The sequence below is a fragment of the Eriocheir sinensis genome, chromosome 21 (assembly GCF_024679095.1).
Source record: "Eriocheir sinensis breed Jianghai 21 chromosome 21, ASM2467909v1, whole genome shotgun sequence".
Classification (NCBI taxonomy): Eukaryota; Metazoa; Arthropoda; class Malacostraca; order Decapoda; family Varunidae; genus Eriocheir; species Eriocheir sinensis.
The window spans coordinates 13,055,006-13,082,505 of NC_066529.1; the positions used below are offsets into that span (position 1 = coordinate 13,055,006).

The 27,500-nt window shown below is 45.1% G+C and overlaps 1 protein-coding gene across 1 annotated transcript in view; it reads left to right on the forward strand.

Moving 5' to 3' along the window:
* Positions 1-27,500, forward strand: part of LOC127001705 (fibroblast growth factor receptor-like 1) — a 67,151-nt gene that overhangs the window by 8,036 nt on the left and 31,615 nt on the right. Inside the window, exons 2-3 of the mRNA XM_050866754.1 lie at positions 14,852-15,030; positions 23,365-23,483. Of these exons, the coding sequence (XP_050722711.1) occupies positions 14,967-15,030; positions 23,365-23,483 (183 nt within the window). The 5' untranslated portion in view covers positions 14,852-14,966. The remainder of the gene's footprint in view (positions 1-14,851; positions 15,031-23,364; positions 23,484-27,500) is intronic.

A 27,500-nucleotide genomic window follows, 5' to 3' on the forward strand; every position in this document is an offset into this window, starting at 1 on the left:
GATGCCGTCTCTGATTGGATGATAGACAGAAAGACAGACAGACAGACAGACAGAGAGAAACACGAGGTAGAATGAATGAATGATGTAAAGAAAGATAAGAAAGAAATGTTTGATGGACAGACCGGAGGAGACAAAGTTCTTGAAAGAGACGCAAAGGATAGATAAGAAAGAAGAGTATGATGAGAGGAAGAAAAAATGAAAAGTTAAATGGAGTGAGTCTTGAAGGGGGAGGAGAAGGGAATGCTGCTACAATACATGGGCGGGGGGGGGGGCAGAGTTTTGGGGGGAGAGGGGGGTGTTGTGGGACTCAGGGGGTTGGGGGTGAATGTACCTGCGCCATCTTAAAAAGTATTTAGACGCAGAACTGTAATTACCATTCTCTCTCTCTCTCTCTCTCTCTCTCTCTCTCTCTCTCTCTCTCTCTCTCTCACTAGCATTTTATTATACTCATTCTCACTCTTGTGTATTGTTATTGTTGTTGATGATGATGATCTTTGCTCCTCCTCCTACCTTTCTGTCCCCACCTTTCTCCTCCTCCTCTCCTCCTCCTCCTCGTCCTTCTCCCTTTTGTCCCCCCCTTCCTCCTCCTCCCACTTTTCTGTTTCCCCGTTCTCCTTCTACCTTTCTGACCCACCTTGCTCCACCTCCCCCTCCTCCTTCTCCTCCTCCTCCTCCCCCCAAAGGACATCATCAAAGAGTCCTACCAGCCCTAAGTATGGTAATCCACGCTGTTGGATGCTGCCGTTGATGCTGTGCGGACGTCGAGATGCAGATTCAGCCTTGCGAAGCGTGGCAGCCCGACGGGAGGGTTTGCAATAAGGGATAATGTTGACTTTTTATGGTGTGTTCTCCTTTTTAATGGTTATATGCACGCTACTGCTACTGCTGGAAAAGGGGAAGAGGGTTGTGAATAGAGTCATTTTTCCGTGTCTTTTAGTTGCCTCTCTCTCTCTCTCTCTCTCTCTCTCTCTCTCTCTCTCTCTCTCTCTCTCTCTCTCTCTCTCTCTCTCTCTCTTTCTTTGTTAATTTATGTTTGCTTGTTTTGGTATTTACGTGTTGTGTAGTGGAGGGGTTGTGTTTGAATGGTGGTGGTGATAGTGGTGATGGTGGTTGTGGTGGTGGTGATAGTGGTGATGGTGGTTGTGGTGGTGGTGATAGTGGTGATGGTGGTTGTGGTGGTGCAGTGATGGTGATGGTGGTGCTGTCAGTACATTAAAGACTTACGTAAAACAAAAGACGCATTATCTACTCTATCTTGTCTTTCATCTTCCATCTCTCTCTCTCTCTCTCTCTCTCTCTCTCTCTCTCTCTCTCTCTCTCTCTCCCACTTCCTGTTCTTTCTCCAGCCTCCATTATTCCATGCAGAGTGTAAGAGTGGCTTTGTTTTATACCCTGTCCAGGTGTCTTTGTATCTGCCACGCACCCTGCCGCCACACATTGCCTCCCCTACACTCTTCTTTCCCCCTACCACTTCCCCTTCCCCATCTTTTTCACCCTCTCCTGCCTCCTCCTTTCCCCCGTTCTCCTTCCCCTGCCCCATCTTTTTCACCCTCTCCTGCCTCCTCCTTTCCCCCGTTCTCCTTCCCCTGCCCCATCTTTTTCACCCTCTCCTTCCTCCTCCTCCCACGCTACCCTTCCTCTTCTTATTCTTGTTTTCTCCTACTTCTCTTTTTCTTTTTCATTACGTATACTTTTACTCCTCCTCATCCTCCATCTCCACACCTTGCATTCCCTTCATTCCTTTTCCTCCCCTGCTGCTCCTTCCCCTTTCTCCCGTTCCTCCTCCCCTTCCTCCTTCTTTACGTTATCCGTATCCTACACTATCACTCTTCATTGTATTGTCCTCCTCGTACATCTTATAATCCTTTCTTTCCTTCTTCATTATAGTCTTCCTCATTCTCCTACGCTCCTCCTCTTTTTCCTCCTCCTTAACCTTCAAACCTTCCATCCCATACACTGCTCTTTCTCCCTTATCCTTTTCCCTTCCTCTATCTCATCTCCTTCCCTGTTTTCCTCACCATTCATGTCTTCCATATCCTTCACTAGCCTTCTTGTTTTCATTTGTCTTTCTTCTACTTCTTTTTTCCCGTTTTATTACACTCCTCCTCCTCATCATCATCATCACTATACACTCCTCTTCCTTCTATCTATCTTCCTAACTTTTATCTATACTTTTGTTGTCTATCTTGCCTTCACGCGTCTCGAACGTCACTTGTTTTTTTTTTACTCTTTTTGTTTATTTCTTGATCACCTGCTCCCATCACACACACCTTTCCCTCTCCCCGGTCAGGTAACACTTGTCTTTACACGTCTTTTATCTCTTCCTCCATGCAGTTAACCCATGAGAGAGAGAGAGAGAGAGAGAGAGAGAGAGAGAGAGAGAGAGTAGTAGTAGTAGTAGTAGTAGTAGTAGTAGTAGTAGTAGTAGTAGTAGTAGTAGAGCAGTAGTAGTAGTAGAAAACAAAAAACAAGAAGAAAATTAGTCGTATTAGCATCAGAAACAGTAGCAGCAGCAGGAGGAGGAAGAGAGAGAAGAGAAGGAGGAGGAGGAGGAGGAGGAGAGTGTGGAGGGGGTAGAGGAGGAGGAGAAGCAGGAAAATGAGGAGGGAAAGGGGAAAAAACACAGACATACAAAGGAGGAGGAGGAGAAGAGTGTGGAGGGGGAAGAGGAAGAGGAGAAGCAGGAAAATGAGGAGGAAAAGGGGAAAAAACACAGATAAAAAAAGGAGGAGGAGGAGGAGGAGGAGGAAGAGGTGCAATCCATGGGGGAGGAGGAAGAAGAGACTAAAGCAATACAGGATGATGTCGAGAATTAGAGTAAAGAGGAGCCAGATGAGGAGAAATAAGTAGCATTAGCGTTTAATATTGCAAGGTCGCGAATTATCGTCTTATTTAGGAGACATGAACATTCCCACTCTAAAGACAGGTTTGCAGACTCTCTCTCTCTCTCTCTCTCTCTCTCTCTCTCTCTCTCTCTCTCTCTCTCTCTCTCTCTCTCTCTCTCTCTCTCTCTCTCTCTCTCTCTCTCTCTCTCTCTCTCTCTCTCTCTCTCTCTCTCTCTCTCTCTCCCCCCCACAGTCAACATTTTTCCCATTCCTCATCTTTATTTCATCCACGCTCATTCCCTCTTCGCCCAACACTTCACACCATGTTCTTTGCCTTCCTCCTCTTCCTCCTCCTCCTCCTCACACTGGAATAGATTGGAGGGGGAGTAGTCTTGTAGGAAGCCTTAGGGTCCGTTCTTCCCTTCCCCTTCCTCTCTCCCTCCCTTCCTCCCTTTCTCCCTCCCTTCCTCCTCCTCCTCCTCCTCCTCTTCCGGCCAGCCTGAGGGAGGAGGAGTCTCGCGCGCCTGGTGTGAAAAGGCGATACAACAATCCCTCTCTCCCCTCTCCCCTCTCCCTCACCTTTTACCCCTTTTCTCTCTCCTCTCATCCTCAGTTCTTACTCCCATTCACTATCTTCCTCTTAGTTCTCTCTCTCTCTCTCTCTCTCTCTCTCTCTCTCCACTTACCTCCTCTCCTATTAATTCTCACTTCTACCCTCTCTTCTCATTTCCTCTCTACCACCTCTCTGCCCTCTTTCTCCCTCTCTTCTCATTTCGACCTCTGCTTTCTCCTTCTTCTTCTCTCTCTCTCTCTCTCTCTCTCTCTCTCTCTCTCTCTCTCTCTCTCTCTCTCTCTCTCTCTCTCTCCCCTGCACTCTTATAGTCCACAAAGGCAAATAAGCATCATGAACAGATTCCCCCAAACAACAATGCACGAGTCCGGACGCCGCCTCAGGGCAAACTCCGGACCCGTAAAAAAAACCGGAAAAATAATAAATGAAACGCGTATGAAGGCAGAGAGAAGCAATACCCACCACCCCCTCCTTCTCTTCCTCCTCCTCTCTCTCTCTCTCTCTCCTCCTTTTCCACCTCCACCTCCACCTTCTCTTTTTCAGGTGTGTTCAAGGTGCGATGTTCCTACCTGGCTTTGAATTGATTGAGGTAAAGGTAAACTCGAGGGTTCTGTTCTGCTCACCCTACTCGTTATTGCCTCAGTGCTCATCTCCGTATTAGTGAGTCCAAGATTGGTCGGATTGTGTTTTTAGGGGAGGGGATTTTTTATAGCGATTTTTTTTACAACTCTTCCTTTTTTTTCGTTATTTTACAGATGGTCCACAGCAAGGTTTCTACTGGAGGTTGTTAGTATTTTTTTGCGTGGATTAGAATGTTGTCTTCACTGGCTATAGTTATATGTTGCTTTCTCTCTCTCTCTCTCTCTCTCTCTCTCTCTTACTGTCCATATAATCTATTAAATTAGATTATTCATTTATTTATTTATTTTTTATGTTCATTTTTATCTTAATATTGAAATTGAAAAACGTGACTAATGAGGAGAAAGAGAGAGAGAGAGAGAGAGAGAGAGAGAGAGAGAGAGAGAGAGAGAGAGAGAGAGAGAGTGTGTGTGTGTGTGTGTGAGTATGGGGGAGGGGAACCACATAGCAATCCCCCACTGTGAAGATAATGGGGAAAATGCTGGGGCTGGTGAGGAAGGGGCGGGGAGCCATCACTCACTAAAGAAGATGGGGAGACTGGGAAGTGCCTTGTTCTCTTTGTCGAATAAGAGAAAACATTTTGACTTGGGGAGTGATTTCTGGGTGTTTGGAAGTCGTAAAGAGGAGGAAAAAAGAGATACTAGGGAGGAGTTTTGAGTAGAGGGAAGGAGAGTGCGGGTGAAGGGATATCTCACAACTTATAGAGAAGAAGAGAAAGAAATTAACAAAGTCGTGGGAGACAGATGAATGAGACTGAAAGAAACTAACAAAGAGATATGACGCTAAGTTGGTGTGGGAAACGGCATCAGTATGTAAGAAGGTTGAGGAATGACTGGAATGGGAGAGAAGAAGAGAAAGGAATATATAGGAAGTCTTGAGATAGAGGAGGAGTGAGACTGAAAGAGACTAACAAAGGGATATGATGCTAAGTTGGTGTGAGAAACTGCCTCAGTGTGTAAGAAGGTTGAGGAATGACTAGAATGGGAGTGAAGAAAAGAAAGGAATATATAGGAAGTCTTGAGTCAGAGGAGTGATACTGAGAGAGATTACCAAAGAGATACGGTGTTAAGTGGGTGGGTTTGAAGGGGCATCAGTGTGTAAGGAGGCGGAGGAATGGCCGTAATGGGAAAGAAGAGAAAGGAGTTTATCGGAAATCGTGGGAGACAGGGAAGTGAGACTGAAAAAAACTACCTAAGAGATACGGTGTTTAGTGGGTGGGTTTGAAAGGGCGTCACTGTGTAAGGAGTTGGAAGAATGAGCGAAATGAGAGAGAGGAGAAATTACTTTATAGAGTCGTGGAAGAGAGATGAGTGGGACTGAAAGAAGCTGCCAAAGAGATACGGTGTTAAGTGGGTGTGTTTGAAGGGGCGTCACCGTGTCAGGAGGCGGAGAAATGACCGGATAAGCGAGAAAAACGGTGAAAGAAGAGAGTATTATGGAGTAAAAGGAATTGGTGAAGAGTTAAGGAGCAGGGCAGTTTATGGGGAGTGAAGGAGTAAGGGAGGGAATATAAGGAGGAGTAGGTGGGGAGGTAAGGAGTAGAGAGTGTGAGGGAGTATAAGTTGTTTCGTGTGAGATTAAGGAACACGTAATAACGGTCAGGGGGAGTGAAGGAGTAGGGGTGGGAACATAAGGAGGAATAGGTGGGGAGTTTAGAAGTAGAGGGTGTTAGGGAGTACATGGAGTAGGTGGGGAGATGAGTAGAGTGTGAGTGGGAGTTGTTTCGTGTGAGATTAAGGAACACGTATTAACGGTCAGGGGAAGTGAAGGAGTAGAGGAGGGAATACAAGGAGGAGTAGGTGGGGAGTTTAGGAGTAGAGGGTGTTACGGAGTACATGGAGTAGATGGAGAGATCAGTTGTAGAGTGAAAAGGGAGTACAAGGAGATGGGGGTGGGGGTTAAGGAGCACGTATTGATGGCCGGGGGGGAGTGAAGGAGTAGGGGAGGGAGTACAAGGAGTGCTAGGCGGGGAGTTACAGAGCGGAATGAGACGTAGCGATCTGATTAATGCCAGCTGCCGGAGAACAATGTCCGAGGGTCCTGGAGTAGAATAATCATTTTAATTGCGTCCTGCTGAGAGAAGTGAGTCACACCTCTCTGGAAGGGGAAGAACAGAGGGCAAGGCGAAGGGTAGAAGAGAGGAAGGAGAGAGGTAGAGATTGGGGAAAGAGGAGGAGGGTAAGGGAAAGGGGAGAGCCTGGGGTAGGAGGAGGAAGGGGTAAGGAAAGGGGGGAGGCTGGGGTAGAAGGAGAAGTAAGGGAAAGGAAAGAGGCTTGGAAAAGACGAGTTGGGGGTAAGAGAAGGGGGAGAGGCCTGGGTAGAAGGAGGAATGGTAAGGGAAGGGGGAGAGGCTGGGGTAAGAGGAGGAGGGGTAAGGAAAGTCACGGTAAAGTGGGACGGGAGTTATGGGAGAATAGAGGGAATGGAGGGGAAGCTTCGACTATGATGTATGGAGGAGAGAAGAAGAAGTGGCAGTGGAATGTAGGAGGGAAGGGGCAGTGATGAGGTGATAAAGTAAGAGGCAAGGAGAAAGAGGTTAAAAAAGGAGGAAGAAGAAGGGAATTATAACCAAAGGAAAGGGTATGATGAGGGAATAGAAGGTGGAGCTGGAAGAAGAGGGAAAAAGGCAGATGGTGAAGGTAGAGGAGGGGAAAGAGGGGAGGATTGAGTATTATGGAGGGGCAACAACAATGACTGGAGGAGGAGGAGGAGGAGGAGGAGGTGGCTGCGGGGGGTAAAGGGAAGGTGTCATGAGTATTTGCTGAGCGCTTGTCAATGCCGTCATGATTATTTGATGTTGTAAGTCTCATGCTGGGAGGAGGGAGAAAAGGGGGGAGGTGGGGAGGGGGAGGGGGGAGCATGTGCTAAGATGGAAGGGGTCAGAATGGTTGGACGAGGGGAGAGAACCGGGTTGCAAGGAGTGAAGGATGGGTGGAAGGGGAATGACTTGTGCTGAAATTTAGGGGAAGGGGGTGAAGGGATTGTGTAAGGAGGCAAGGGGATTGGGGATTGTGATAGAGGGGAGAGGATGTATGGGGGAAGTTTTTTTTTTTTTTGGGGGGGGGGGAGGGGGGGAGGGGGTGGAGGTGGGGATCGTGCTGGAAATGGGGAGGTTGTTTTGGGTGTTGAGTGGTGGTGGGAGTTTGGAGCTGCTGCTGTTCTGGGGGAGAGAGGGGAGGGTAGGAGTCAGGGGGAGGAAGGGAGGAATGATGTTAGGGGGAGGAAGGGAGAGGAGGTGTTATGGGGAGGGGGGCGAGGCAACGACGCTTGAATTTACACAAAGCCAAAGGGTGTTAGAACGCCCTTCGATTATCACACTCCATCAACACTCAAGGGGGGGGACGGCGCATGAGGGGTTAGTGTGGCTGGGGTGAGGCAGGAAGGTGAAGGAGAGGATGAGGCGGAGGAGGGAAGGAGAGAGGCAGAGAAAAGGTGAAGGCGGGAAGGGGAAGGAGAAGGAAAGGAAGAGAGGAAGAAAGGAGCAGGTTAGGAAAGGTGTATGCAGGAAGGGAGGGGGGAAAGGAGGGAAGTAAGGGAGGAGGGAGGGAAGAGGCAGCAGTAAGAAACGAAAGAAGCAGAAAAAAAGGAAATTAGAAAAGAAAAAAGCGGAAAGTGATGACGGAAAGAACGAGGGAAGTAAAGGAGGAGCAAGGGAAGAGGGAGAAGAAGTCAAGAATGAAAGAGAATGAGGGAATTAAGGGAGGAGGAAAGGAAGAGGCAAAAAGAGTCAAGAATGTAAGAAGCAGAAAGGAAAAATGAGGAAAGAAAAGGAGAACGGGACGAAGGAGGAAAGAAGAAACAGAAAGAAGACGTCTAAGAAAGAGTAGAAGAAAAAAGGAGGTTGAGGGGAAAAGAGGTCGAGTGGAGCAAAGGTTTTAAAGGAGAGAAACAGAAAAAGGGTAAAGGAGGAGAAAAAAAGCCGAAAATCTTAAGCTTACTTCCACCCCTTCCCTCTACCTCTTCCCCCTCAAGTATTACTCCCTACACACCTGCCCCCTACACCTGGCACCACATATAGGCCCCCAATACACCTGCCCCCTACACCTGGCACCACATATAAGCCCCCACACACCTGCCCCCTACACCTGGCACCACATATAACCCTCCACACACCTGCCCCCTACACCTGACATCACACACCTGCCCCCTACACCTGGCACCACATATAACCCTCCACACACCTGCCCCCTACACCTGACATCACACACCTGAAAGCATTCGTGCATGAGCACACACACACGCCTTCCGTAGCGGTGGTCTGCGTAAATGACAAAGGTTTTAACGTCACAGAACAGAGTGTGTGTGTGTGTGTGTGTGTGTGTGTGTGAGTGTGTGAGAGAGAGAGAGAGAGAGAGAGAGAGAGAGAGAGAGAGAGAGAGAGAGAGAGAGAGAGAGAGAGAGAGAGAGAGAGAGAGAGAGAGAGAGAGAGAGAGAGAGAGAGAGAGAGAGAGAGAGAGAGAGAGAGAGAGAGAGAGAGAGAGAGAGAGAGAGAGAGAGAGAGAGAGAGAGAGAGAGAGAGAGAGAGAGAGAGAGAGAGAGAGAGAGAGAGAGAGAGAGAGAGAGAGAGAGAGAGAGAGAGAGAGAGAGAGAGAGAGAGAGAGAGAGAGAGAGAGAGAGAGAGAGAGAGAGAGAGAGAGAGAGAGAGAGAGAGAGAGAGAGAGAGAGAGAGAGAGAGAGAGAGAGAGAGAGAGAGAGAGAGAGAGAGAGAGAGAGAGAGAGAGAGAGAGAGAGAGAGAGAGAGAGAGAGAGAGAGAGAGAGAGAGAGAGAGAGAGAGAGAGAGAGAGAGAGAGAGAGAGAGAGAGAGAGAGAGAGAGACCTTCCCTCCTCACACTTGAACCAGGCAGCAAGAAGCCACTTGACTCAGTACAACACTTGTCACATTTTTCCTCCGTCTCTCTTTCCTCCTCCTCCTCCTCCTCCTCCTCCTCCTCCTCCTCCTCCTCCTCCTCGTCCACTCCCTCACACCTTTAGTCGTTGAAGGGGACCATTAGTTGCGTTAACGTTCACAATTGTCTCCACGTCTTTCTTCCTCCTCCTCCTCCTCCTCCTTTCCTCCTCCTCCTCCTCCCTTCCTTCCTTCTCCTCTCCCTCCCTCCTTTCTCTCCTTTCCTCCCTCCTCCCTCCCTTCCTTCTCCTTTCCTCCCTCCTCCTTCCCTTCTCCTTTCCTCCCTTCTCCCTGCCTTCTCCTTTCCTCCCTCCTCCCTCCCTTCCTTCTCCTTTCCTCCCTCCTCCCTCTCTACCTTCTCCTTTCCTCTCTCCTCCTTCTTTCACTTTTCTTCTCCTCTCTCCTCCCCTTCTCATTTCCTCCCTCCTCCCGTGGTCTCCTCCCCCTCCCCTTCCATTCCCCTCATCGCTTTTTACCCCCTTCCCAATTCCTCTCCCTTCCCCTTACTTTCTCCTTCCTCCACCCCCTATCTCTCTAACTCATCCCCCCCCCCCCTTCTCTCTCACCCTCCTTCCCTACCTACCTACCCTACCTACCTACCTACCTACCTCCTTTTCTCCCTCCCTCTTGTGTCCATTTTTATAATTTCTCATTTAGATCCTGAGGCCGTCATAGTGTTCTCTTCCCTCTTGTCTCGCCTCTCCTCCAACACCTCTCCTCTGTTCGTGTGAGAGGGAGGGAGAGGCAGAGAAGAGGGAGAGAAAATGATGAGGCGAGAGAGTGCGAGAGAGGGAGTGCGCAAGGGAATGAAAAGAAAGGAGGGAAGAATGAAATGAAAGAAAGAAGGAAGGATGGAAGAAAGGAAAGAAGGAAAGTAGGAAGGAAGATTGGAGGAAGAGACAAGCATGGGAGATAAGCAAAGAGAAGGGAGGAAAGGGAAGGGAGTGGTAGAACAGAAGAAGGGAGATAGGAAGAGTCAGAGAGAGAGAGGAAAAACGAGGGAGAGAAAAGGTAGTTAGGGAGAGTTAGAAAAGGTAAAAAAATGATGGTTGAAAGGAGAGAAAGGGAGATGAGAAGGGTTGTACAGTAAAGAAAGGGAGTTAGTGTACCTGAAAAAGTTAGAGGGGGAGAAAAAAAGTGATGAAACAAAAGAAAATAGTGAGTTTGAGATAGAAAGGGAGAAAAAAATTATAAAACAAGAAAGGAATAAAATAGTGAGTTTGAGATAGAAAGGGAGAAAAAAAAATTATAAAACAAGAAAGGAATAAAATAGTGAGTTCGAGATAGAAAGGGAGAAAAAAAAATATAAAACAAGAAAGGAAGAGAGAGAGAGAGAGAGATAGAGAGAGAGAAAAAAAAATATAAAACAAGAAAGGAATAAAATCGGGAGTTAAAAGAGGAAAATTATGGAAGGAAGGAGAAACAGACAAGCAGCAGTAAAGATGAAAGAAAGAAAAAGAAATTCGGGACAAAGAAGAGAGAGAGAGAGAGAGAGAGAGAGAGAGAGAGAGAGAGAGAGAGAGAGAGAGAGAGAGAGAGAGAGAGAGAGAGAGAGAGAGAGAGAGAGAGAGAGAGAGAGAGAGAGAGAGAGCAATTCACAACGATGGGAACGAATTTTGAAAAGTGAGGATTGGCTGAGAGCAGGAGTGTGAGATTCCTTATGGCTGAGAGGGAGAGGAAGGAAGGTGAAGGAGCGAAGGAGATGGAAGAAGAAGGAGGAGGAGGAGGAGTATATGGAAGAAAAGGAGGAGGAGTAAAAGGACGAGATGATGCAAGAGAGTGGAAAGAGGACGGGAGTATTCCTTGGTCTAGAGTTCGTGAATTTGCCGCCACTTCGCCTGATGCCAAAGTGCCCCCTGCCATCGGTAAACAAGGCCATCCCGAGAGTGTGCTTCCCGCCGGCTTCAGAGGCGAGGTGGCTGCTCCTGAACGCTCGCAAGGGAAAAGGAATCGAAGGTGCAAGCGAAGAAATGTTGAGGAAACGTAAGAAAATATTGAAGAAATGGAAGAAAGTATTGAGCAAACGAAAGAAAATATTGAAGAAATGGAAGAAAGTATTGAGGAAACGTAAGAAAATATTGAAGAAATGGAAGAAAGTATTGAGGAAACGGAAGAAAATATTGAAGAAATGGAAGAAAGTATTGAGGAAACGGAAGAAAATATTGAAGAAATGGAAGAAAGTATTGAGGAAACGGAAGAAAATATTGAAGAAATGGAAGAAAGTATTGAGGAAACGGAAGAAAATATTGAAGAAATGGAAGAAAGTATTGAGGAAACGGAAGAAAATATTGAAGAAATGGAAGAAAGTATTGAGGAAACGGAAGAAAATATTGAAGAAATGGAAGAAAGTATTGAGGAAACGAAAGAAAATATTGAAGAAATGGAAGAAAGTATTGAGGAAACAAAAGAAAATATTGAAGAAATGGAAGAAAGTATTGAGGAAACGAAAGAAAATATTGAAGAAATGGAAGAAAGTATTGAGGAAACGGAAGAAAATATTGAAGAAATGAAAGAAAGTATTGAGGAAACGTAAGAAAATATTGAAGAAATGAAAGAAAGTATTGAGGAAACGGAAGAAAATATTGAAGAAATGGAAGAAAGTATTGAGGAAACGTAAGAAAATATTGAAGAAATGGAAGAAAGTATTGAGGAAACGTAAGAAAATATTGAAGAAATGGAAGAAAGTATTGAGGAAACGTAAGAAAATATTGAAGAAATGGAAGAAAGTATTGAGGAAACGTAAGAAAATATTGAAGAAATGGAAGAAAGTATTGAGGAAACGTAAGAAAATATTGAAGAAATGGAAGAAAGTATTGAGGAAACGTAAGAAAATATTGAAGAAATGGAAGAAAGTATTGAGGAAACGTAAGAAAATATTGAAGAAATGAAAGAAAGTATTGAGGAAACGGAAGAAAATATTGAAGAAATGGAAGAAAGTATTGAGGAAACGGAAGAAAATATTGAAGAAATGGAAGAAAGTATTGAGGAAACGTAAGAAAATATTGAAGAAATGGAAGAAAGTATTGAGGAAACGGAAGAAAATATTGAAGAAATGAAAGAAAGTATTGAGCAAACGGAAGAAAATATTGAAGAAATGGAAGAAAGTATTGAGGAAGCGGAAGAAAATATTGAAGAAATGGAAGAAATGTTGAGGAAACGAAAGAAAATATTGAAGAAATGGAAGAAAGTATTGAGGAAACTGAAGAAAATATTGAGGAAATGGAAGAAAGTATTGAGGAAACGGAAGAAATGGGAGAAAGTATTGAGGAAACGGAAGAAAATAAACTGCCACTGCAAAAAGGGACCGGGATGTATTTTGATTTGAAGAAAGATAAAATTAGAAGAAAAAAAAATGAGGTATGGAGGAAGAGGAGACTATTTTGATTTGAAAGAAAGACGAAATTAGGGAAAATGCTCTGAGGAAGAGGAGATTTTTTTCTTTTTACTGAAAGGAAGAAAAAACGGGAAAAAAATATACGTAAAGGATATGTGGAATATTTTTACTTAAAGAAAGACAAAATCAGAAGAAAATGCATAGAGGAAGAAAGGAGTATTTTGATTCGAGAAAAGAGAAAATGAGAAAAAAATGATATGCGTAGAGGAAGAGGGGGATACTTTGACTTAAAGAAGAACATAATCAGAAGAAAATGCATATACGGACAGGGAAATAGTTTGATGCAAAGAAGGATAAAAATTGAAGGGAAAAAATCACAGGGGTAGAAAAATCAATACCAGCAATAAATGAGCTCAGAAAATTTGGAGAGTTTAGAGCTTTGAAATATAAAGGAAAGGGGAGTTTTAAATTGAAAAAAAAAGTTTGATTATAAAAAAAGTTGAATATAAAGAGGGGAGTTTGTTGGATGGGGAGAATAGGGAGGCTCAGCTCAGGGAAAAAATGTAGTAGATTAAAAAAAGAGGGAAAAAAACATAATTCGATAAAAGTGGATTAGGAGAGATCAAGCACATGGAAAAAAAAAACTGAAGTGGCTCTGAAATAATGTTGGTGAGCGAAGATTTTTTTTTTTCTACCACACCCTTTTCCTCCTCCAGCTCCTGCCCCTCTTCTTCTTTCTCTTTCTCCATCGTTTTCATCATAATCATTGTAATCATCATCGTCACCTTCATTTTCATCTTTGTCGTCTTCTTCTTTCTCTTCTTTTTTTCCTTCTTTTTCTCCTTCTTTTCTTCGTCGTCTTCTTCTTTTCTTCGTCGTCTTCTTCTTCTTCTTCTTCTTCTTCTTCTTCTTCTTCTTCTTCTTCTTCTGCCTCTTCAAACAAACAAACGAACACACACACACACACACACACACACACACACACACACACACACACACACACACACACACACACACACACACACACACACACACACACACACACACACACACACACACACTCACAAACGAACACAACACACAATAATAAAAAAAAAAAATCCAGAAATAAATGAGAGAAAAAAGAAATTCATCTCCTTCCTCCCCGTTTCCCTCCTTTACCCTCCCCTTCTCTACCCCTCCCTCACCCGTCCACCACCTATCCCTCACCTTTCCTCAGGCCAGGTATACGCAACAAGGTGTGGACTAAAGGTAATAGGCAACAACAATAGCCCCGTCACTCAGCGCGCAGCCCGTCGGATCGCCTCTGATGAGCACCCGCGCGGGGCATAACCCTCATCATCATGGCTAAAGATTATGGAGTGAGGACGAGAGAAAATGATGAATGGGTGACGGGCGTGAGGGGTAGATGAGCGCGGGTAATGGAGAGAGTGAGGAAGATAGAGAGAGATGTTTAGAGAAAGATTGGGAGGGAGAGTTTATTATGATATCTATGTTGTGTGCTTTTTTCTCTCTAACGGGAAAGAAAATGTAATATGATGAGTAGTTTAGAGACAGACGACTTTATCTTTCTTTTCTTCTTCTTGCTCCTCCTCCTTCTCCTCGTTCTCCTCCTACTCCTCCTCCTCGTCCTTCTCCTCCTCCCACTCGTCCTCCTCCTCCTCCTCCTCCTCCTCCTCCTCCTCCTATTTCTTACTCAAATATATTTCAGTTTATCTCTTCACAAAATAAAAGGGGAATTACAAAGGGAAAAATAGAGGAAAAGTTTAAATGAAATCCGTGCTGTTTTCTCTCTGTCGTGAAAGAAAACGCAATAAGATAAGCAGTTTAGAGACAAGTGACCTTCTCTTCCTCTTCTGTTTCCTGCTTCTCTTCTTCCTCCTCTTCCTCTTTCAATATATCTTTAGAATTTTACAACACTTCAAAAGGGAAAAAGGTAGAGAGAAGCAGCCCTCGAGTTACTGATGTATTCCTTCTTTCATTTCTCGTGATGGCCTCTTCCCCCTGGCAGGCATATAGAGAAGGGAGGACAGACACGCAGGGAGGAGGAAGGAGAGAGGAGTGGATGGAGAAAGGTAGATGATGAAAGACGTGGAGAATGAAGGCTGGACAGGAGGAAGGGAGAGAGAAAGAAAAATACGGACAGTGCAAAAGAGAAGAGATAGTGCTCGCGTTACACACACACACACACACACACACACACACACACACACACACACACACACACACACACACACACACACACACACACACACACACACACACGCAGAGAGAGAGAGGGAGAATAAATAAAAGCAAGGGAAACAGAGAGAGAGAGAGAGGAGACGAAGGAGATGAAGACACATGGAAGAGCGATGAGTGAGATAAATGATGATTGGCAAAACGGAGAACTGAACAAGAGAAACACGCGAGAGGAAAACGAAATAAAAGGAAAAACGAAAATAGCGTGCACGACAAATATAGACCTTAACAAACGAAAAAAAAATATGCTAAAAAATTGAAGGAAAAAGAACAGGTAGAAGAGAAAAATACAGGTAGAAAATAAAGCATTTTTGATAAAACAGTGATTAATCGTGTTTTTTTTTCTCTCCACCAGGGCAAGATGGCGACGCGAGGTGAGGAGAGGTGAGGAGGAGAATAGTCTGAAGGACCCGACGAGGAGGAAGAGGAAGAAGACGAGGACGAGGTCGAGGACTGAGGGCGGCGGTAGGATGGAGGGGCGGACGCTGCTGCTGCTGCTGCTGCTGACGGCGACGGCGACGCTGGCCATCAAAGGTGAGAGAGAGAGAGAGAGAGAGAGAGAGAGAGAGAGAGAGAGAGAGAGAGAGACAGACAGACAGAAGGAAAGAAAGAAAGAATAAAAGACAGACAAACAAACATACGTGCACAGACAAACAAACACAGGCTAACAGGAAAGAAATGAACAGACAGACAGACACACAGACAGAAAGAGTGAAAGAAAGAGAGAATGAAAGACAGACAAACAAACATTCGTGCACAGACAAACATACACAGGCTAACAGGAAAGAAATGAACAGACAGACAGACAGACAAAGAAGCAGACAGACAGACAGAAAAATACAGACCAACATGAAGACAGCAAGAAAGATAGACACACTGGCAGACAGGCAAACAGACAGACAAACTAGACAGACAAACATACAACAGCAGGAACAAATACACACAATGACAGACAAACAGGAAGGCAAACACAAATAAACAGACAGACACAGAAAGGTAGATAGAGGTAGACACAGAAGTAGACAAAGACAGACGAAGAGAGAGAAAAAAGAAAGACAATAAAGCAAAATAAAATAGTTTGATTAATGAAGGAATTTGTAAAGAAACTGATGAAATTAAAAAGAAAAAATAACTGACGGAAAAGAAACTACAAAAAAGGTGCAAACGAAACACAGGAAATAAAAAAAGGGGAAAAGCAGAGCAGTAGGAAGATGAGATAAACACACACACACACACACACACACACACACACACACACACACACACACACACACACACACACTCCCCCTAATGAATACCAACACATCCATAATCCTGAATCGATACATTAATTAACACCTCAACCTGATCACCTGCCCAAGTAAACACACTCTCCCCCCCCTCCCCCCCTCCTCCTCCTCTTCCGCCTCCTCCTCCTCCTCCCCCTCCTCCTTCTCCTCCTCCTCCTCTTCTGCCTCCTTCTCTTCTTTCATCTACATTTTTCTCTTTGCATTATTCACCCCCACAGACTTCTCCATTTATCTTATATGAAGCGTGCTTGTGGCTTCCTCCCTCCTCCTGCTCCTCTTACTCCTCTTCCTCCTTCTCCTTCTCATTTTCGTCCTCCTTCTCCTCCTCTGCTGCTGGTTTTTCTTTTTCTTCTTCTTCTTCCTCCTCCTCCTCCTCCTCCTTCTACTCATTTTCGTCCTCCTTCTCCTCCTCTGATGCTGGTTTTTCTTTTTCCTCCTCCTCCTCCTCTTCCTCCTCCTCCTCATCAGTCTCACGGTTTATGATGATGATGATGTTTATGGCGTCTTGGTTTTTCGTCCTCCTGACTCTACTTAGGATGGATATTTATTAGCGTCATCATTATCACACTTCCTCTTCCTCCTCCTCCTCCTCCTCCTCCTCCTCCTCTTCTCCGTCTTCATCTTCTTTGTCTTTAGTCACACATTTCTCTTTTCATAATTTTTCTTCTTCATTATCTTTTTGTTTCTTCGTTTTCGCCAGTCATCGTCTTCTTTCTTCTTGTTCTCTTCCTCTTCTGATTTTCATCATCTCTCTTCTTCCTCTTTGTTTTCGCACTCCGCCTCTCTCTCCCCTCCTCTTCCTCTTCCTCCTCCGTCCCTGTTTCCTTTCTTTTTCGTCTTCATCATCGTTTTCCTTCTTTTCTCTTCTTTTCTTCATCATCTTCGTTTTCGCACTACGCCTTTTTCCTCTTTTCTCTTTCCCCCTCCGTCCCTGTCTCCTCGTCCCCGTTTTCCTTGTTCTTTCTTCTTTTCTCCCTCTTCTTCTCTTCATCGTCTTTCCTGTACGCTTCTGCACTTCTCCTTTATCCCCTTTTCTTCTTCCATCTCCGTCCCTGGTTCCTCGTTCCCTCCCTTCGCGTTCCCCGGTGTTCCCTGGCGCGTTCATGCTCGAGGGAGACTTAAGCAGGAAGGATGTTGTCGTCTTAGCAGGCAATCTGATTACGGGGGAATGACTGTCTGGTACACTTGCTTTCTCCTCTCTCTCCCTCCTGTCTCAGCCTTCCTGTTTGTGTTCCTTTACCATCGTTACTACCGTCGTTACTACCGCTGTTACTACTACTACTACTACTACTACTACTACTACTACTACTACTACTACTGCTACTACTACTACTACTACTACTACTACTACTACTACTACTATTACTACTACTATTACTACTGCTATTACTACTACTACTGCTGCTGCTGCTACTGTTTTTGTTTGCTGATGATGATGTTTGTTTATTGTTTTCGTTATTTTGTTGTTGTTGTTTTTCTAATGATCAAAACTTTCTTAATATGATGTTCAGTTTTGTTTTCATTACCTGAGTTTTTTTTTTTTTTTTATATATATGATTTTTTTATTAATTTATTTATTTTTGTTTTTCTCTGCTTATTCATTATGTTTGCTCTGTTTGTTTATATTATCTTTATTTTTTTTTTGTATTTATTTGATTATATATTTCTATTATTCACTTGCGTCTACATTTTTTACTATTGTGTTTTCATTTTCATTCTCCACTTAATTTGTTGACACTTTATTCACTTTATTTATCAACATTTTCATTCACCTCTTTATTTATTTACATTTGTATTCACCTCTTCTTAACCTTCGATTATTAAGTTATTAGCTATTATAGTCATCTCATTTCTTATTAACATTTCTCTCTCTCTCTCTCTCTCTCTCTCTCTCTCTCTCTCTCTCTCTCTCTCTCTCTCTCTCTTCATTCCAGGCTTGTTATCTTTTTCCTCTCTTCCGTTTGGCCGCTTTTTCCACTTCCTTTGACGCTTCGATTTCTTCTCGCTTAAAGATCTTCTCGTGACTGACTTTTTTTCTCTTTTACTTCTTTTTTCTCCTATTTCGGTCCCAGAGCCATTTTTCCAGCGTTCCAGCTTTCATTTTCGTTTTGCCTTCATTCCGCTTCAAAGGGCCGCTATAATAAGACCAAGACCCATTCTTTTTAATTCTCGATCAATGGCGGAAACGAAGGGAAAAGAATATTAAAGATTGAAGTAAAAATATATTGGAAAAGTAAGAAGGAAATGATACGGAAACGAAAAAAGTCCATGGAGAGAGAGAGAGAGAGAGAGAGAGAGAGAGAGAGAGAGAGAGAGAGAGATCCAAGGTTGTCTGCATTACGCGGTTAGGTTGTCATCCATACTTTATTTTCCATCTCATAAACTCTCATTACATAGAGCTTCCCCGTTTAGTTCCACCTCTCCCTTCTTTTCCTCCTCCTCCTCCTCCTCCTCCTCCTCCTCTTCTTCTTCCACTTCTCCTTCTCCTTCTTCTCTTCTTTATCCTTCCTTTCTTCTTTTCTTCTACTTCTCCTTTACATCTTCTTTTCTCATATTGCTCCTCTTCCACGTATATCCTGATCCATAGGTCTATGCCTGATCGTTCTCATTTTCTTTCCTTTCTTTATCCATTCTCTCTCTCTCTCTCTCTCTCTCTCTCTCTCTCTTTTTTTTTTTTTTTTTTTATTTACACAGACACTTGTTACATCAGGGCCTAGTACCTATAACATTACATTATATGGCGGCACTAGTTTGTAGGCTAAAGGGAACATAGTTGGTATCCCCTATCTTAAAGCCTAACCTGTTCACAAATTGTTCAGCCACTGGTTCACAAACAGTTTATATTGTTGCCGGTGTGTGAACTGCTGAGGCAGCTGACCGGACGCAAGGAGACGGTTCCATATATGCACGTAAGTGTTTATAAACTGCCTCTGGTAGTGAGTCGTCCGGCATCGCTGCACCACCAGAGCCGTGGGTGCCGCCTCCGCTGACCGGGTGTTGGCTGTCACCTCCCGCTCCGGCTGGCGCAGCGTCCTCAGGTGCTCCACTCCCTCCTGCTGTATTTTGTACAGAGTGGTGAGGCCGGCCACGTCTCGCCGGTGTTGGAGGGTCTGCAGGGTCGGTAGGTGCTCCGGTTGTCGAGCAGTGATGATCCTCCACGCCCTCTCCTGGATCTTGTCGAGGAGCGCGAGATGGGTACTGGCAGCTCCCCCCCACGTTAGGCACGAATACTCAAGGGAGGATCGGATTTGTGCCTTGTATAAGACCTCGCGCCCTCGACTGTCCATCAGCCAGGAGATTCTGCGTAGGGACGTCAGCTTCCGTGAGGCTGCCCTTGCCAGCTGCTGGATGTGCGTGCGGAAGGTCAGCCTGGAGTCATATGTGAGGCCCAGCACCTCCACTTCCTCACGTGGCGTCAGCTTGAGTCCCTCAAATTCAAGCTGGAGATCCACAGGTGTCCTGGCCACTACCAGCAGCTGAGTTTTTGCTGGGGCAAACTTAACTTGCCACTTACTCCCCAATCTGCAATTCGCCGGAGTGTGGCTCTTAGTTGGCGTGCTGCCTGGGCCTCTCCTCCTGGCTCTATTTTGTGAGTCAAAGTGATGTCATCGGCGAACGCTTTGGCACTAGGAACAAGATGGAGGAGGTCATTTATGTATATGTTCCATAGAAGTGGCCCGATGACGCTGCCTTGTGGCACGCCGGCGTGGATCCGTTGTGGGGAGGACTTGTGCCCATTCAGGACCACTTGAAGGTGGCGTTCCTCTAAGTAATTTTCCATCAGGCACAGAAGCTTTCCCTCCAATCCGGCTGCTCTCATTTTTTCTAATAGGGCGGTGTGCCACACTCGGTCAAATGCGCCCTCAATGTCTAGTGCCAGAGCAGCAGTGGCTCTTCCTTGGTCCAGCTGTGAACTCCATTCGTTGGATAGTAGTAGGTGGAGATCGGCTGCTGACCGGTTTTTCCTGAAGCCGAACTGCCTGGCACTCAACAGATAGTGCCTATCCAGGTGTCTAGTGATCCGCTCAGCCACTATTCCCTCCAACACTTTTGCCACTGCTGATAGGAGGGACACCGGCCTGTAGTTCCTCACGTCCGTTCGGTCGTTCTTCTTGTGCACAGGAACAACATGGCTAGTCTTCCACTTCTGCGGCCAGGTGGAGGTATGAAGGCATTGGTTGAACATCTTGGAGAGGGGAAGAGCGAGTTCCTTGGCACACTGACGCAGGAGGCGGGGGCTGATATTGTCCGGGCCAACAGCCTTATCTGCGTCTAAGGCCTTCAGTGCCAGATACACCTCCACCTCCGTTGTTGAGAGGCTTGTCAACTTTTCTTTTGTAACTGAAGGGAGAGTCGGTGGCTCTTTTTCTGGGTGAGAGACGGTCTCTCTCTCTCTCTCTCTCTCTCTCTCTCTCCCCACCACCACTCCTTCAACCACTTCTACCTCACTCACTCTACCACTCCTATAACCCACCCCCCTTTACCCTTACCCTCCCTCTGCCCCCCTACAAGGCCCTCCTAAGTAACATTGTTAGCGCTGGAGGGGCGCGTGGAGGCTTTGGCGCCCTCATTAGTATGAAAGGCAATTCTTGACCTTTCTCGCCAGTAATGGATGTGTGGTGTTTGTGTCTCGCCGCCCCCCTCCGCTAACACCTTTTCCTCCTTCTCCTCCCTCTCCATTCACACCTATTTACACACCTTGCTTAATTAACACACACACATACACTGCTAACACCCGATGAACCACGGACTCTTCCTCTTTCTCCTCCCTCTCGCATTCACATCCACTTACACAACCTAAATTTACACACTCATACACCGCCGGAACCCGATGTACCACTGACACCTCCTCCTTCCTCTTTCTCTTACTCACACGTACTTACTCTCCCTGCTTTATACACACACACTGCCGACACTCACACTAACAAACCACTAACATATCTTCCTCCCTCTCGCTCGCACTCATACCCACTTACACAGCCTGCCTCTCTCCCTTACTCTCACAGTCACTAACACTCACACCCACTCATAACCACGCCACACTCACACCCGCTTACACACCTTTCTTCCTCACCCACACCCTAAGTCACACCCTTTTTCACCCTCATACACACACACACACACACACACACACACACACACACACACACACACACACACACACACACACACACACACACGTTTACCTGTCCGTCCTTACCTGGAACGTCAAAGGTGGGCTGGTAAAGAGGGAACAGTTTTAATTATCAGCAAGGCCTAGGTGTGTGTGTGTGTGTGTGTGTGTGTGTGTGTGTGTGTGTGTGTGTGTGTGTGTGTGTGTCTCTCTCTCTCTCTCTCTCTCTCTCTCTCTCTCTCTCTCTCTCTCTCTCTCTCTCTCTCTCTCTCTCTCTCGAATACACAAGCTACACATCAACAGGAGTCACATCCGGTCCGTGAGCTGAGTGATTATGTGCAATTAAATCTGAAAGTGGACCGTCAGAATGCTAATGAGAGAGAGAGAGAGAGAGAGAGAGAGAGAGAGAGAGAGAGAGAGAGAGTCTTATCCCCATTTCCACCTCCATGGTTATCCCCTGTCTTCCTCTTCCTTCTTCCTCTCTCTCGTTTCCCCTCTCCCAGTCATCCTTCCTCCCTCATTATCCTCCTTCTCTCCTCTCCCTTCTTTCTCTTCTTCCTTTCTCCTCTCACAGTCATCCTTCCTCCCTGATTATCCTCCTTCTCTCCTCTTCCTTCTTTCTCTTCTTCCTTTCTTCTCTCCCAGTCATCCTTTCTCCCTGATTATCCTCCTTCTCTCCTCTTCCTTCTTTCTCTTCTTCCTTTCTCCTCTCACTGTCATTCTTCCTCCTTTGTCATCCCCCGTCTCTCCTTCTCCTTCTTCCTCTCCCTCCTTTCCCCTCCTACACAAATTCTTCCTCCATGGTCATCTCCCGTCATTCCTTCTGCCTTTCCCTCGTTTCCCCTCGTCCAGAAATCCTCGCTATAAGGTCCAACACTAAGCCTCTAAGCCTCGTGTTGTCCCCCTTACGGATTTGTTTCAAGATTCGTCGCTAATAAACTGCCTTATATCCTCCCTTTCCTCCCCTTTTATCACCTCCATCCCCTCCTTTCCTCCCTCGCTCCCTCTGCATTATCCATCTCTCCCCCTTCCCCTACGTCTCCCCCCTCCGCCCCTTCTCTCCCTCTTGCTCTCCTTCCCTTCTTCCCCCGCCATTTCCCTGCCCTTTTCTTTCCTTCCCTTTATATCTGTTTTTCTTCCCCTTCCTTATTAGTGTTCCCGCCCTTTCATTTGCTTTTGTGTTGTTGTTGTTGTTTTTGTTTCCATCTCTTTTCTGGGGGGGGTTTCCCATTCATCCTTTTCTCTCTTTTTTTGTCCTCATTTGTTTCTCACTTTCTATGCTTGTTGTTGTTTTTCTCCTCTAATTCTCTTTTTATTTTTTCCTCACCATTCTATTTTATTCCTTTATCATTATTTTCTCTTCTCATCTCCTTTTCGTCTGTCCCTTTATTTTTTTTATTTTTCTTCTCTTCTCCTTTTCGTCTGTCCCTTTCTTTTTTTCTTTTTCTTCTCATCTCCTTTTCGTCTGTCCCTTTATTTTTTTTATTTTTCTTCTCTTCTCCTTTTCGTCTGTCCCTTTCTTTTTTTTCTTTTTCTTCTCATCTCCTTTTCGTCTGTCCCTTTATTTTTTTTATTTTTCTCCTCTTCTCCTTTTCGTTCGTCCCTTTATTAATATTTTCTCTTTCTTCTCATCTCCTTTTCGTTCGTCCCTTTATTAATATTTTCTTTTTCTTCTCATCTCCTTTTCGTCTGTCCCTTTATTTTTTTCTCTTTCTTCTCTTCTCCTTTTCGTCTGTCCCTTTATTTTCATCTTCTCTTTCTTCTCATCTCCTTTCCATCCGTCCCTCTTTCGCCTTCCCTAGTGTTTTCATGTCATTCATTTCGTGTCTGTCTCCCACAATATATTATCTTCTCTCTTTACTTCTTACTACCGCTTCCTGCTTTGTTCTTCCTCTCCTCTTCATTCATCTTTAGTTCAGCCGCGCGTTCCCCCTGCTTCTGTAATTCATTTCTCCCAAATTCATTCGTTTAATGTGTTGGTATTCTCTCTCTCTCTCTCTCTCTCTCTCTCTCTCTCTCTCTCTCTCTCTCTCTCTCTTGCAAGCTCTTCTTCTTTATTTTCGTTCCTATTTCCCCATGATAAAGGAAAAAATGCGAAAAAGATATGAATAAAGTAATATCTAGATAAAGCAATAAATAAATAAATGAATGAATACTAATAAGATAAAAAAAAAAGAACCACACGAACCCACCATGATGACGCTCTAAAAAAAATCATAAATCATACAAAAAAAAAGGAAATGGAGAGAGAGAGAGAGAGAGAGAGAGAGAGAGAGAGAGAGAGAGAGAGAGAGAGAGAGAGAGAGAGAGAGAGAGAGAGAGAGAGACGAACAACACAACACAACACACAACACTCGCTCACCCATATTATACTCCTTCCCCTTCCCCTCACTGTATATTCCTTCCCTCCTCCCTCCCTCTCCCCTATCCCCTCTTTGACCGATTGCTTTCCCCTTGTGCCCTCAGACGCGCCCCGACGCACCGTACAGAAGTCGTCGGAGCAGAAGTCGGTGAAGGTCGGCGAGGATGTGAAGATGTCGTGCCCTATTGAAGGCAACCCCCAGCCCATCTACGAGTGGACGAAGGTGAGTGGATGGGTGTAGAAGTGGATGGGTGGATAGGATGGGTACGTAGTGGTTTGTAGTTCGGTATAGGTAGATAGATAGTGGTTGGTGGGTGACTGGTTTGGTGGATAGATCGGTCAGTCAGTGGATGTGGACAAGTTTGTGGGTTAGTGAATGTGGATATGTAGGTGGGTTAGTGGTCGGGGGTGAAGAGTAAGTAGGAAAGGATGTGGATATATGTATGGTAGTAAAGTGGATAGTGGGTAGGTTGGTGGGTTTTGGTTGATTGGTCGGGTCGAGAGCGGGGTAGGTAGGTGGTTTTGTTGGTAGGTTTTGGTAAGGTGAGTAGGTGGGTGATTTGATGTCAGGTGGGCAGGTATACTATACGTAGGTACGTAGGTAAGTAGGTGGGTCTGTTGTAGGTGGCAGATGATTCGTTAGTGCTCGTGATGAAGGAGTGTGGATGTGGAGTAGATTTTTTTTTATTTATTTTTTATTTATTTTTTACAACAAAGGAGACAGCTCAAGGGCACAAAAAAGGAAACAATAATAAAAAATAAAAAACGCTACTCGCTCCTCCTAAAAAGAATCCAAAGAGCTGGCCGAAAAAGAGTTCAATTTCGTTTATGTGTCAGGAAGTGGAAGCGGAGTTGAAAATGTTTACGGAAGTGAAGTAGAAAAGGTGCAACTGAGTAGAAATTTCATCATGGAAGTGGACGAAAAATATGAAAAGGAGTAGATATTTGTATGGAATTGACGTAGAAAATGTGAAGTAGTACTATATCTGTAGAAGTGGAATGTAAAATGTGAAACGAAGTTGAAATTTCATAAAGGAGGTGACCTTAAAAAAATGTGGAGTGCAATTTTTTTTCTGGAAGTGGCGTAGAAAATGTGAAATGGAGAAGAAAGTGTGCATGAAAGTAGGGTAGAGGATGTTGAAGTGTTCTGAAGTGTGAACAAGTGTGTCGGGAAAGGTGAAGCGGGGTCAGGCGCCTTACAGACAGACAGGTAAACAAAGGTGACGACGGCTGGGAGAAATTTACGCCCTATATATAAAGCTTTTTGTTTATGTTTTTGCTTTATATGTGTACTGGAAGTGATAGGGAGGGTGGGAGGAGAAACAAGAGAGACAAAAAACATTGACATATCACTCTAAATAATAACACACACACACACACACACACACACACACACACACACACACACACACACACACACACACACACACACACAGTCACATACACGGTCACAGTCACACAAATAGAATCGCTGGAATAGTGTCGCGTGCAAATGTACGTCTTAAATTTCACATTATATTCCGAAGTTTATTTGTATGCGCCACGGGGAGGAGGGGGAGGAGGAGGAGGTAATGATGGGAGAGTGGCGTGCTTGGGTGAACGGGAGTGTGAGAAGAGGGGAGCGTGGGAGGGAGAGGGGGGGGGGAGGGAGTAATGGGGTAATATTAGCACCCCCTCCCCCTCCTCTGAATGACTAGCAGTGGAGGGCGTGGGGATGGAGGGCTGATGGGAGGGTGACATGAGGTGGTGAAGGTGGGGCGACATTAAGTTGGTCAAGTAAATTGGTTTCTTCACTATAAATCCTATTGCTCCTCCTCCTTCTCCTCCTCCTCCTCCTCCTGTTCTTCGTGCTCCTGCAATAATAACGTACCACTACCAAGAACTGCAAGATTCACTGCCTAACTCAGTCCAGATCAATCCCTAATCGAACGAAGAGTCTGCAAGAATTCACCTCCTCCTTCTCCTCCTCCTCCTCCTCCTTCTCCTCCTCTTCCTCCTCTTCCTTCTTCTCATTCCTACCCTCCACCTTTCCACCTTGAATTTGCGGAATCCACCTCCTCCACTCCCTCTAACCCTCACTCTTTCCTCTTTCCTCTTTTCCTACTCCCAATCAACTTTCTCTTCCTCCTCATCTTCCTTCTCCTCCTCCTCCTTCATTCCACTCTCTTTCCCAAAAGTTTCTAGAAATCTACCTCGACCCGTATCGCCCTCCACTTTTTTTTTTTCTCCTTTCAGTCCCTCCATCCCCTCCGTCACTTCTCCCCCTTTCCTTCCTTCCCCTCATCCGCTAATCCTCCACCTTCCCCTTCCACCAAGAGTTTCGTAAATACCACACCTACTTGCACCTCCATTACCTTCTACTTCCCTACATCTTCCTCACTATTAACCCTTTTTATGTCACCGTCTGCTCTTTGCCCTCTTCTTCATCTTGATAGAGGAGGACGAGGAGCTAGAGGAAGAGAATGGATGGAAGAAGAAAGGAGAGATAACGAGTTCAAAGGTTAAAGAGAGAGGTAGTGTAAAGGTAAGAAGTAAATGTGAGAAGTTAATGTGAGGAATAGAGGGAGAAAGGATGGGGAGAAATGTGCAAAGGGAAAGAAAAGCATAAATGGAGGCGGAAGAGAGAAAAGACGAATGAAAGTATGGATAAAAATGAGATATATAAAGCAAAAGTAGGCAGTGTGGATAAAAAAAAAGCCAGATGAAAGTAAAAAGGTAGAAAAAGAGGAAAAGAAAATAGAATCGTACGCAGAAATGTCATTGAAAGGTAAAAATTCAGAAAGATGAGCAGGATGAAGAGAGAAAAAAAACATATGTGAGAGCAGAAAAGAAATAAATAAAATAAGGAAGCCAGAAAGTTGATGAAAAATAGGGAAGCATAGCGGAAAGAAGATAAACGTGGAAAAGAGAAGCAGAAAAAAACATAAATAAGCAAAAAAAAAGCAAAATAGAATGACGAGTGGGAAGAAATTTGGAGCAAACGAAAACGAAAAATAATTATAGACAAAAGCAAATGTTGAAAGACGGGAAATTGGGGAGAAGGAGAGGGTCCGGGAAATGGTAATGAGGTAAAGAGAAAACAAAAGAGAAATGCTATCATCAACTCTGCCATTCTCCTCTTTTATTATTACGGTTACAAGGAACAAAATAACTATTCCTGTATCACCGAAAGACGCGGCAGTAATACAAGAAAAAGACAGAGGAAGAGAAGAGAAGGAAGAAAGGGAAGAGAGAAAAAAGAGAGGGTGTCAGGGAAAGGGAGAAACTAAGAACACTGAAATAGCGAGGAAAGGGGGAAATGGAGGGACGAAGAAAGAGGAAGAAAGAAAGAAGCTATAGAGATAAAGGGAGTGACATAGGGAGAGAAAAAGAGGAAAAGGAGGAGGAAGCGCTGGAGAGATAAATGAAGAGAAATGTGAGAGATGAAGAAAAAGAGAAAAAGAGAGAGAGAGAGAGAGAGAGAGAGAGAGAGAGAGAGAGAGAGAGAGAGAGAGAGAGAGAGAGAGAGAGAGAGAGAGAGAGAGAGAGAGAGAGAGAGAGAGAGACGGGAAAACAGCAATATAGAAAAGGAGAGAAGAAAAAGAGACAATGGAAGAGGACCGAGACAGAGGTAGATCAAGAGTATAGGGGAGAGGAAGGGAAGCAGGGAGGAAGCGAGGGAGCCAGGCGGGAGGGAGGGAGAAGGAAGGGAGGGACCGAGGGAGTAGCAATTTTTCAGCGCGTGACAGAATATAGTGTTCGTATTATTCTTTTTTTTTTTCCGTATGTATATTATTGCGATAAGCTGAATGACAAACTCGAAGTGAATGCGGACCCGATGCCTGGAAGCGGACGTGTGTGTGTGTGTGTGTGTGTGTGTGTGTGTGTGTGTGTGTGTGTGTGTGTGTGTGTGTCCAGGCGAGTCGTTTTTTAGGGGCAGTGTCGCGCGTTGTTGTTGTTGTTACTGATGACGGGGTTGAGAGAGAGAGAGAGAGAGAGAGAGAGAGAGAGAGAGAGAGAGAGAGAGAGAGAGAGAGAGAGAGAGAGAGAGAGAAACACGCACGACACAAAAAAACAGATGATAAAGCAGCACAAATTATCATGTGAGGAAAGTGAGCAGAAAACACACACACACACACACACACACACACACACACACACACACACACACACACACACGCGGGTGGGGGTGGGGGGGGGGCATGGCGTGACGAGCTGCACCTGCCACTCTGCCACACCTGAGCGTAATAGGCAAATCACC